The 13097-nt window shown below is 39.5% G+C and overlaps 1 protein-coding gene across 1 annotated transcript in view; it reads left to right on the top strand.

The window, feature by feature from the left end:
* The window catches only part of cdin1 (CDAN1 interacting nuclease 1), a 164737-nt gene that overhangs the window by 81601 nt on the left and 70039 nt on the right, over nucleotides 1-13097 (top strand). The window contains exons 8-10 of the mRNA XM_063006732.1: nucleotides 3180-3259; nucleotides 7625-7674; nucleotides 10772-10839. Of these exons, the coding sequence (XP_062862802.1) occupies nucleotides 3180-3259; nucleotides 7625-7674; nucleotides 10772-10839 (198 nt within the window). The remainder of the gene's footprint in view (nucleotides 1-3179; nucleotides 3260-7624; nucleotides 7675-10771; nucleotides 10840-13097) is intronic.

Below are 13097 nucleotides of genomic sequence, written 5' to 3' on the forward strand. Positions count from 1 at the left end.
ATAGAACAATCCATGCTGTTCCCATAGCCAAATCCACTCCGATTCATTTATTTTTCCTACTTGCTTTTACGCTGCACATCAGCGCACAAACGTTGATCGCTCGCTACTTGTTGACATGCATTTTTGGACATGCTATCATTAAACCCCTTATCACTTCTTGCATGATGAAATGTATTTTGGGAGACCAGAGAAGCTCGCCTGCGATTCCAGTTGGTGATAGATGGTGTAGTGTGAAACCCCCTATCACCGATCAGTCGTGTAGTGTGAAAGCCACACCGACTTGAAAGACTCCCGATTACAAGAGATCCACTCGTGTAGTGTGAACTGTACAGCGACCTGACGACTTGGGAAGTCGTGTAGTGTGAACTTGGCATAAGTAGAGAGGATTCTAATAAGACATCAACTTATAGGGCGGATTATTTTAATGCACTACTACTACTAGACAGCGATTACGGTGATTACGTCACAGCAGTTTCGCTCACTAAGCTAACACAATTAGCCTCAGGCCATTTAAACCAATGGGATGAGGCAGCATGGTCCACTAGCATGCCAGCTAACATCTCACGCCATGTACCGAAAACGACAAGCCCGAATTTGTAAATAAACGACACTTGTACACCTTTATACAAATTAAAGTTTGCATGGTGGCTCAATGGATAGCACTGTCGCCACACAGCAAGATGGTCCTGGGTTCGATCCCCAGTGGGGCGGTTTGGGTCCTTTCTGTGTGGAGTTTGCATGTTCTCCCCGTGTCTGTGTGGGTTTCCTCCGGGAGCTCCGGTTTCCTGCCACAGTCCAAAGATATGCAAGTGAGGTGAATTGAAGATACAAAATTGTCCTTAACTGTGTTTGACTTTAAACTGGTGAACTGATGAATCTTGTGTAATGAGTAACTACCGTTCCTGTCATGAACGTAACCAAAGTGTAAAATATGACGTTAAAATCCTAATAAAACAAATATACAAATTAAAAATGAATGAGGATTTATTTACATTTGAAAAGTAATCAGTTCGTTTTTCTGCACCATATTTGTAATTTTTTGTGAAGAAAGTTGTGCCGCACTGAATGTTGGGATTGCCTTCATTTCTAAGGAAGCATCGGATGCTCCCTCGTTATTCAGTCAGATTATAGCTTCGAAATATGGCACCTTAGTAGGCAGCATTTTAAGTGATCTAATAATTTAGACAGCCTCCTTCTTAGGAGCGTGTGTAGAGATAGCTCACTAGATTTCAGACAGACTCATTATGTTGTCTCTTTTTTACCAAAGCTCATTCATTTTTGTCATTTTTTCACTTTTTTTTTTTCAGTGTTGTCACCAGTCACCTTAAATACAAATGGAGAGGAAGAAAAACAAACTCACTTCATATTTAAACAGCACTAATTCATTTATTTATTTATTAGTTCATGGATTGTCTAGGTGGAAAGGTAGGAAACACCCTGGACAGGTCACCAGTCCATCACAGGGCAAACACACACACACACACACACACACATTCACACTTAGGGAAACTGTAGTATCTCCAATTAGCCTGACTGCATGTCTTTGCACTGGAGGAGGAAACCCGCACAGACACTGGGAGAACATGCACTCCACACAGAAAGGCCCTGGACTGCTCCACTTGGCAATCAAAGCCAGGACCTTTTTGCTGTGAGGCTACCCAGCAGTGCTAATTCAAAATTGAATATTTCCTTTTCAACTGGTGTGATGTCTTTGTCCTTCTCAATAACAGGCATTTCAGGCTTTCCAACCAATGCAAAATGACTTCTATTTTTCTTACTGGTCACTAATATTTTACATAGGCTTCCCTGGAAGCAAGTCTCAGATCAGTCCTCTCTCCCGTCTCATCCATCTCTCTTCCTTGGCACCGGCTGCAGATAGAACCATTCCTGAAAGTGTCAGCGCAGCAGCAAGTCTTCCTGACCATATGTATATATCATTAGAATGGTGTGTCTCCACCGTTTCATCACACGCTGATACAATCCATTTAATCTGAATCTGCGTGAAAAATGATTTAGGGATTTTTGCCATTGCGGTAATAGGAAATCAATCCAACAGCTTGCGGCCTTGATTTATAATGTTAGTGGTGCATGAATGGGCTGAGAGATGCAAAATATTCATCCTTCATAACGTAAGGGAGGCATTTATCTATGCAAAATCTCAATCGGCTCCGAGCTTTCACTCAATTGAGTAGCATGAAAGTGCTGCACATATCAAAGTAAGAGGTATAAAAGATGGCATTTGCGTCTAGATCATCACTAACAGCAATATGTTACTGCCATGACCTAGTCAGGTCTGCTTAAAAGGGTTCTTTACTCACTGTCAGTGAAGTTTAGCTTTAAGGACATGTGGCCATGATAAGAATTTTTTTAAATAGTTCAGTAAATATACCACACATAGACCAATCACACATTTTTAAAAACAGTATTATATATGGCAATTTTTATTTATTTATTCCTCCCTCCTGATGCAACCCTCATATTTTTATTTGGGCTTGGGACCGGCACTTTAAGCACACTGACACGTGTCATGTGCACGTCTCAATGGTTAGGCTTTTCAGCCATCCACCCACCCTCGGAAATATCCAATTACATTTTTGTTGGTGCCCATTAGTCGATAGCACAGCTGGGGATTCGAATTCTGGATCTTAGCAGAAGTGGGCTAGTGTATTTTACCGCTTTGCCACCCGAATGCTGGATATACAGTATAAGGGTTCTTCAAAAAAGTTTCTTCACTTTTATAGGAGGAGGAGTGGCAATTGTTTGTGTCTGAGAGAGAGCTTATAGTCTGTATTTAGTGCCATCTGATTTCCACTTTTTTGACCGCTCAAAGAAGCTTTAAGGGGAGGAAGATTTTCATGTGGTGATGATGTGAAAGCAGCACTGCATCAGTGGCTACGCGCTCAACCAAAAACGTTTTTTTTTGCTGATGGCATTAAAATATTGGTATGGCGCTGGGAAAATGCATCAGAAGGTGACTATGTAGTGAAGTGATGTCATTTGTTTTTGAAATTCCTAATAAATAGAGTTAAAAATAGTGTGGACACTTTTTAAAGCATCCTTGCATTTTAAAAGATAAAGATTTGTACACAAACAGTTTTACTCCAGTTTTACATGTTATTTGTACATCAATAATTGCAATACGTTTGAGTAATTTGAGATCTCCCATTCTCTGTCTTCAGCGTCCAAGCAAGTCCTGAAGAGCATGTTACGGGAGCCATCTTCAATTCCAGATGTGCTGTTAGCCAAACATGTGGAACAGGTATGTGTGCTAACTTCCAATGCTTCACGTTTACTGTCAATAATAATAATGTCATAGCAGTGAGTAACTAGTAAGTACTGTTTGATGAAGTGCTCGTTATGTAACCACTTACTGTAAGTTGATAAACGGACATACTGTAGCTTAGCTTACATTTAAATAAGAATCTTGGATGTTGTGATGCTGCTTATTTACCCTGTATGATTCCTATTATGCAGCAATTTTATCAAAACATATTATGAATATTCTGTGGGGCATTACTGTGATTCAATTGTAATGCTTTCTGGGTTCTTTGGAAATAAATGCAATTAAGAGAACGCTAATTAGATAGCACTCTAGGGTAGTAGGAAACTTGGCTGGCCTCCATCAGGCATTAAGAGCAACATTCTTACATTGGAAAAGAGCTTTGAAGAGAACAGAAAGAAAGAGCTAAACGTTGTTATAGTGTTTCCAAAAAAAATGCAGTTACTTATGCAGCTTCTTCACTGATCGACTGTTAACCTTCTATTTTTATGTGATCATTACTAGTCAGTGTAATAATAGTACAATGTTTATAATAAAGGGGCTAATGCTTGTATACATCAGTGTTTAAGTGCATGTTCATGCTAAAATTAAATGTTTTTTAATCAATATTTAGGCGTTCGTACTATTGCAAATAAAGTAAAAAATATCACTATAGGGCCCCATACAACTATAGGGCAGTTGTAGCCTAATGGTTAAGGCACTGGAAGAGTATTTAAAAGGTTGCTGGTTAATGCCCCACCACTGCCAGATTGCCATTGTTGGACCCTTGCGCAAGGCCCTTAGCCCTCAATTGCTCAGACAATATACTGTCACAGTACTGTAAGTCGCTTTGGATAAAAGTGTCTGCTAAATGCTGAAAACGTAAATTTACATTTTCAGCATTTAGCTGACGCATTTATATTATTATTATCTAAGCAATTGAGGTTTAAGGGCCTTGCTCAAGGGCCCAACAGTGGCAGCCTGACAGTGGTGGGGCTTAAACCAGCGACCTTTCGATTACTAGTCCAGTACCATATCCACTAGGCTACAACTGCCCTAACATGTAAATCATGTAAAACATGTAAACAATGAAATATAATTGCTAAAACATGCTCACTCACTCACTGTCTTAACCGCTTATCCAATTAGGGTCACAGGGTGCTGGAGCCTATCCCAGCTTTTCAATGGGTGCAAGGCACACAGTAACACCCTGAACAGTCCATCGCAGGGCAGACACACACACACACACACACACACACCTAAACACACTCATTCACCTATGGGGAAATTCAATGTCTCCAATTAACCTGACGGCATGTTTTTTGGGCTGTGGGAGGAAACCGGAGCTCCCGGAGGAAACCCACACAGTCACGGGGAGAACATGCAAACTCCGCACAGAAAGAACCTGGACCGCCCCTAAAACATGCTAATCAAACCATATACTGAAAAATCGGAATCTGCCAAACCAGATTGACTTGTCTACCACAAGTTTTTACTGCTTACCAATAAACACGTGGTGAATTCTACCACTAAATGTTCTCTTATTATTAAATACATACACTATATGACCAAAAGTAAGTGGACATCAAATGTATAGCCCACAGTATGTTATTATTATTGTCATCATTATTAAGTGTCAAATAAATGGATAGAATTTCTCAGAACATCTTGTCTTCTGTTTGGATCTTCAGGCTTCTTAATGACTTGTTCATTATTCCTTTAATTGTGTCCATCCATCTAGTTGCTGGCCACCCTCTTCCTCTTTTACTTCAACTACTGGAAGAATAATTGTCTTTTCCAATGAATTGGTTGTTCTCATAATGTGTCCACTGTAGGAAAGCTCCAGTTTGGTTATTTGGGCTTGGAGTGAGAGGTTTTATTTTAGGGTTTTATTTGATTAAGGATCCATTTGTTTGTCTTCTGTGCCATCTTTGCCAGCACAAAGTTCAAAAGCACTGATACTCTTCCTGTCCTGAATTTTGTTTTTTTTATTGTCCAGCTTTCACATCCATAAGAAACCACAGAGAAGACTCTAGTCTGGACAATTGTAATCATAGTTTGAAGAGACATATTGTTACATCTGAAGATCTGTTTCCAGTTCTGTTTCCAGTGTCAGTCTGAGTTGTGTAGAGACTCTGTACTAGAACAATAAGATGCTCTTATATTCCCATGTTCCTGAGGACTTTTCATAACAGTGTGTGTTCAACAGAATCGAAAGCTTTGCAATCAATAAAACACATGTTGACTTCTTCTTAAATTCTTTGGCTTTTTCTATGACATAGCTTACATTTGCGATGAGCTCTCGTTTCTCTACTTTTTCTGAATCCAGCTTGCACATCTGGCCGTTCTCTTTCAGTGTAAGACTCTAGTCTGTGTTGAATAATCTTCAGCATCATTTTACTAACTAGTACTAGTGTTATATAAGACGGATTCTTGGATAGTTTGCACACTCCTTCCTGTCTCTCTTTTTTGGTTTCGGGTTATAAACTGACTCCTCGTAATCTGTGGGCCATTCAGTGGTGTCCAGTTTCCTTGGCTTGATTTGGTCATCTCTTTAACCAACATTTCTTCTGAATCTTTAAATATTTCCATTGTGATGTTATTGATTCCTGTGGCTTTATTTTTTGGCAGTGAGCTCAGGGCCTGTCATACTTCATCTTCAAGCCTCGAAGGCTTTTCTGTGTAGCTAACGTGGCTTGGCAACTGATGTCTTGATTGTATCTTCTGTGTATTCTTTTCATATTTGTTTGATTATTATTTGGTCAGTTATGAACTGTCTATGGACGTCCCTAGCATACCAACTTGAGGTTGACATTTATTCCTGATCTCACATAACTTCTGGAATTATCCGATTCAGTGTCTTTATAGATATTGTTTTAGTTCTGGTCCTTGTTCTTCCTTGCAGCTCTCTGGAATTCATGATTTGCCTCCCTGAAAAGATCTTTGAACTTTTTGATTTTGGCCATTCTTCTCTTTTTTTCCTACCCTATAGCTTCCCCATTTTTCATCCTCCAAGGTTTTTCTTTAATAACCACTTTCCATTTTTGTTCTAGCCAAAGCATGTTTGGTTTGCTTTTAATTATGTCCCTTTTTCTTGAAGACAGGTGGTATGTTCTCCAGGTAATATTTTGGTAGCCTGAAGTTGTTTGTAGTCTTGGTTGTTTTGTTTGCTTGAAGAATGTATCACTAATAAAAAGTCATTGTTCTAGCAGAAGTTAGTCATTCTCTGGCTTCATTCCTGTTTCCAAGGCCTGTATTTTTTCTACTTCTGATGTCCGACTTGGGCATTCCAGTCTCCAAATAACCAGCAGGGCATCTTGTTTACAGATCTTGTCAATTTCAGTTTGAATTGAATCGTAAAACTTTTTGATTTCTCTTTGCTGGCAGCTGTTGTTGGGCCATAAACCTGGATGACAGTAATGTTGAATGGTTGTAATCATTCAGTGTTGCGTTCAATACTGACCTTGTTTACATCCTTGTTAATGATTAAAGCTCCATTTCTTCTTTGTTAATCATGACATCACGAGTAGTGGACAGTGTTCTTCTGAGTGAAATTTTCCTCATCCTGTCCAGTTTCCAGCTTTATGACTTTCAGCTTTCCATGATTCATACTCCAGCATTCCAAGTTCTGATTGGAATTTTGTTTATGCAGCTTTTAATTCTTTGTTCTTGCTTGTCAACATCAGTAACTAGGCGTCCAGAAAGCACGGACCTGGCCGTGTCATACACGCACACTGTATTCAGATGAATTGATGTCATTGCCGTGTTCACCTTTGTGATCATCCACCTCTGACAACATCAGACATTGCTACTACTCAATAGAGGTGATAGGTTTAGTGTTGCACCTCTGCTGAGACTTTTCTGCCATGGGAGACCCTGGAAAGAAATCAAACTCCAGGCAGCAAAGCTTTCTGCCTCCTTGATGCGCTCATGTCTTCTCATCTCGACAGAGCACCATACAATGAGAAGGATTTTAAATTATCTGTCTGATTTTTGCCACTTAAGCTGTTATATTGAATTATTATAAGCCACATCATTTAATGCACACATCAGCCAGTTTTAAACATTGAGTACTGAGTAATTAGTTTTTAAATGTATTTGAGTAATCAAGTACAGAATGACTAGAAAGCCAGTAACAGTACACAGTGCATGCTAATGGAATTTCTTATGCAGATGCTTATATCCAGCTTCACTAAATAACCCAGCATCTCATATTTGCTAATAGCATCGTGTAAGCGGCAGCATTAGTGCATGACATGAAGTCGTCTCCAGTCTCGCTTTTCCTTCTCCTATCTGTTTAATGGGTGGACAGGGCCCCTCTCCCACTCTGAGCCCTGCTGTAATATTTCTTACCCTTCTTTTCAGTGCACCATAAATGACTGCTGTTATGGACCACTGGTAGACTGCATCAAACAGTATCCTTTCCCATAAAATTTTAAGCCCAAAGTTGACGAGGAGCTATTCAGCAGGATGAGATGTGTCTGGCTTTACCGGACTTAAAGTTCTGCTCCAGTGGGGCTATGTGTATATATGTATGTACGTATGTATGTATATACTGTATGTATAAGATGCAGGTAAGTAAATGGAAAATCTGACTAGAGGAGCTGAACTTTACAAGGGGAGTCACTTTAAATAATGGTAGGCGTGTACTGATTACTATTTAACATGAGTTTTAATGTGATTGGTTCATTCTTAACAAATCCTCAATTATAACAGGGTGCATAAATGTATGCAACCTTTTTTTTTCATTTTTGTATTTTTCCCCTTTAAATGATTTCAGTTTGTTTTCTTTAATTGAAGGTGGAAATAAATCTGAAGTGATTTATATTTGTCTGGTTTTTTAACCAGCCAGTTTAACAGGGATGTGTAGACACTAGTTCATATAGTGTCATATATATGTATATATATATATGTATAAACACATATCACTCTTCACAAACACTCCTAAAACAATTAAGCATCCCATTTAAACCCATACTATTTTTTGGTGACATAAGCAAACGGGGCATCCCGGAAGGAACCCAGGATATTTATGCAATACAGTGGTACCTTGTAACTCAACTTCCCCTAAACTCAAAATCTTTGAAACTTAATTTCTTCATCTAGATATTTGTACCCTTAAACTAAACGTTTCCCTTAAACTCAATGTGTTCTGTTTGTTTTTTAAAAATTATTTATTTAATTTCAAATGAACAATAACCAGTCGCTTTGCTCAGCGCTCGGCTTGAGTGGTGCAGTAAAACGTCATTAAAGTACGAATATGAGACGAGTCTGCATTTGTGTGGAATGACCGTAAGATTCACTCTGAAAGCGTCCACATGTATCTGTGTTTAGCTGGATTTTCCTCACTGTTTCACTTTTAAACTTATATTATATTTGTGTTATTTTCAGTGTGTAAGTGTCAAAAACAACCCCATTATTTTACATTAGCCTAAAATATAGGACCATGGAACGCAGGTTTCCCATACATCCTTATGGGAACTCAACCCAGAACCAACTGATGTTGAGGTTCAAGGTGCCACTGTATTTATATATAGTTATACTGTATATAACTCAATTCCTTTGAACTATTCACACTGGCCAGAGATCCAGTCCACTCGTCCCTCTAAAATGGCCAATTGTGGCTGTTGGGTACCTGGCCAAACCAGTAGCACCGCTGAGACTTGAAGTTGTGAGCTTGAACTGTCCGTAGTGGTTGTCTGGGAAGTTCCAGAACAGTTAAAGAAAAGTTGTTTGTAATATAATTCACTTTGGAAAGAGGTACTAAGTGCCACAGTGTGAACTGTGAACCACAGTGGAGTCATTATTTTTAGGTTGAGAAAACTAAGAACAGTGGTTAAACAAAAACTGCTCATGCTTACTTTTTTATCATCATATGCAGTTCATGATTCTTACTTTGGTTTCTTGAAATCCTAGTGTTTTGTGACCCTGTAACCTGTTTTTAGCTGTTCTGGATTGTTTTATAGATTATAGCATAGTGTTCCTATATAAACTTTAAGCTAATTGTGAGACTTGTGAGACGTGGTGCTATTGGTCAATATAAGTAGGACTTCTGTATTCTACAGTGCTTGATAATTTGCTAGGCTAGTTTTTTTGAGGTGGTTGTCCAAAGTGTATTTTTACTCATTGTGTTCTGTTTAAGGATATGAAACCATTCAATCTGACAAATATCCATCAACAGGCAACACTTCATAATTTTAATAATACAACTGTATAGGCCTTGTTCTTTTGAGTGTTTATTGGTGATTTATCAGCACCTTGGAGAGTTCATACTGGGTCACCATAACTGTCGTACACCTCTCTGTCTTACAGCCAGTGCTTCTTTTGTAATTATTTGTCCTAAACACACCACATTTATACTACTGGACTAAATCGTAACTGTGACTTTTCACAGCCAAGCTGCCAGTAGTGGGCATGGCCACTTATCAGTACACTGATGCAGTCCCTGTGATCAAAGGACAGGAGACGGACAGTTATGGGCTGTCGAAATCGGGTCATCATCTAAACATTGCACCCATGAGACTAGTCTGTATATGTGTGTGTGCAAGCGAGGTGAAGTTGGTCAGTCTGCAGGCTGTTTAGGGTCAGGCAGCTGGGGACCACGCCTGGCTTCTCTGTTCCTGGCCAGTCAACCCTGTCCTACCCTGCCCTCCATCGTTGTCCCTCCTCTTTACCTCTTTCATACCTCATCCAATGGCATTGTCTATTATTCTGTCTCTTTTCCGCTAAGGGTTTATCATCCCGGCCCACTCGCTCTTCTTCTGGTACTCCACCATGACATCAGAGGACTTGCTCCAGCGCCTGCACCCAGACGCCACCGTAATGACCCGAGCAGTCACTCGTTTCAGTGGCATGTCTCTGTGAAAGGGAACGTGATGTCATTTAGCCGGAGTGAAGCATGAAATCGGATCTGATCTGATAAATTGGAAATGTTAAGCACTTATTAGTGTCGTCAATATCAGCAGTATCACCATGTGTTTTAATTTGACGTTGAGTATTGGTGCGTCATGGTACATATTTGTTATTGGAGTTAGATATTAAAAGTTGTTTTTTTGTTATTATTATTTTTTGCTTTACACTTAATGATTTAATGCATTGTGGCATTTTTCATCATCTTAAATGCAGTCCCAAGTGATTGTGATGTTCATCTCAGATATCATTTAGCTGCTGAATAAGCTCTTGGAAAAAATAAAATAAAAATCACCCACACTTCTATTGATTCTCAACTTTATTGCGGTTGCCACTCCCAAGTGTCCATAATATATTAAAACGCACACACAGTAGTACACTTTTTCCAGTGTTGCCATAGCAACACGGATCCGCAACCTGGCCGTCTCCATAGCAACCCAGCATGCAGGTAAAATGTCCCAATTTCTGAGTCAGATTTGACAAGAAGAGTTGCTTGTCTTTTCTTTCTGTCTGTATTTACAATGGTAAAAGATCACAGATGAATCTGCCGGGTTGGGCAGACTAGAGTACGTGGGTAGAATGTCCTTAACGGTACACCTACAGTTCTATCGGTCAGGAGCACGAGGAGATTCTGAGAGAGAAGCTCAGAGAGAAGAACTTGTCTTTCCTGGGTAAGTCGTTTACCACAAGCATCTTTTCACTTTAAGTTTCTTTACAGTTGAAGTCAATAGTTGATGTAGTCTTGTCATGTGATCTTTGGTTTTTCTGTAACTGGATGATTAAAAAACATATTTCATGGTCCAAAAAGTTGGGTGCTTGACAAATGCAGGTGAAACTGATTTTTATAAGGATTTTATGAAATTCTAATTTTCAATGTCTAAATTGTCCTTAAAAGGTAATGTTCACTTTTCTTTTTCCACCATTTAATAAGCTTTTCTCAAAGAGATGGGGTGGCACGGTGGCTAAGTGGGTAGCATTGTCGCCTCACAGCAAGAAGGTCCTTGGTTTGATCCCCAGGTGGGGCAGTCCGGGTCCTTTCTGTGTGGAGTTTGCATGTTCTCCCCGTGTCTGCGTGGGTTTCCTCCGGTGGCTCCGGTTTCCTCCCACAGTCCAAAGACATCCAAAGATATCTATCTATCCATCCATCCATCCAAGGCTGTTGTTCATTTCCATTCTTTACCTGCAGCTTTTTTCTATTTTATAAAATAATAAAATAATTCTCTGTTTTCTTTTTGTATTGAAATTATGCAGTTTAAAAAAAAAAAATACACAAGGCTGTACCTTCATAAAAGCAATTTAATTTTATTTGAAATGATGTCACACCACAGAACATTTTCATTCCAACACTTAATTTACTGTGATTATTGTTGTATGATTCTTGTGCATTATAAACCTTAGAGTGGAGTAAATGTGTATAAAATTATGCCAAAAGCGTTTATATACAGTTTCAGGTGTTACTGCTTTATTTAATACATTTTTATATATTATACTTCATTTCTATTACCATCACCACAGGAGATTCTGCATGTTTGCCTCACAGGAAAAAAAAAAAAAACAAGAAAAAAATCAACAATCATCAATATTTTTTATTTATGTATAGTAAAACCAAGAGTCATGTAATCCACCAATATAAATCCAGCCTCTGAATTCATGGCAGTGTAAGGGCGACACGGTGGCTAAGTGGGTAGCACTGTCGCTTCACAGCAAGAAGGTCCTGGGTTTGATCCCCAGGTGGGGTCCTTTCTGTGTGAAGTTTGCATGTACTCCCCGTGTCTGCGTGGGTTTCCTCTGGAGGCTCCGGTTTTCGGTTTTCTCCCACAGTCTAAAGAGTCATGCAAGTGAGGTGAATTAAATTGTCCATGACTGTGTTTGATATAACCTTCTGAACTGATGAATCTTGTGTAATGAGTAACTACCGTTCCTGTCATGAATGTAACCAAAGTGTGTAAAGCATGACGTCAAAATCCTAATAAACAAACAAACAAACATGGCAGTGTAAAGCCCACTTGGCTGTGGACAGAAAGATTTGTGTTAAAAGTTTGGAATACATTACAAAAGTTCTTAAATAAACAGCATGAGGTGACTACTGTTTTATGTGTTTTGCAATGCATGCAGCCAAACTTTTCCTGTTTAAATGGGCACAGATTCGTCATTAGCTTTAATTGTAATCCTATAAACAAGGAATTAGGAAGCTATTCATTCTTAACCACTCAATAAACAATGTGAATTATTTTGTATATATTATAACTGACTCAGCATTTTGTAGGAAACCCAAAATTCCACACAACAACCCACACATGTCTTTGCAATGTTCTTGCATCCACTCAATGTAACTCCATGCTTTTTAGGATGTTTCAGAATAAATACAAGACACATACAGATCAGCCTGGTGCCCTCCTCCACCACCCCAGCAAAACACACACACACACACACTCACTCACAGCCTTTAAATCTTTAAGAATGAGTTTGAGTGACCAGGTGTGAAATTCCCTTCCCTATATCCAACAGAAAGATAGAGGGGGTATAGAATTGTCTTTTCCTGTCATTAGGAAGATATCATTTATTCAGTCCTCAAACGCTGACCTTATCCGGGACAGCCGAGAGGACTGTTCTAAAACTGTCAAAGTTTGGGGCACGGAGGTCACCGAGGCAGCCTCACCCGGCTGATAAATGGATTGGAAATAAGCTCCCCTACACTAGGGATGGATCATTAATTTTAATCAACCGTGATGTAAAAAAGCGATGGGCGCTGCATGACGGTGTCAACAGCCTGACAGGTAACGGGAGAGAGACCACACAGCCCAGACCCCCTCGCTGCCCAAGACCTTCAGCCTTCTTCCTCCTCAGCCCATTAGTCGAGCTTGGCTGAAGACGGAGAGGCCGGCCCCTGGAATTGAATGACCTGGTCAGCCTGAGATTTAATGGAGAA

Source organism: Trichomycterus rosablanca, chromosome 13 (assembly GCF_030014385.1).
Source record: "Trichomycterus rosablanca isolate fTriRos1 chromosome 13, fTriRos1.hap1, whole genome shotgun sequence".
Taxonomy (NCBI): domain Eukaryota; kingdom Metazoa; phylum Chordata; class Actinopteri; order Siluriformes; family Trichomycteridae; genus Trichomycterus; species Trichomycterus rosablanca.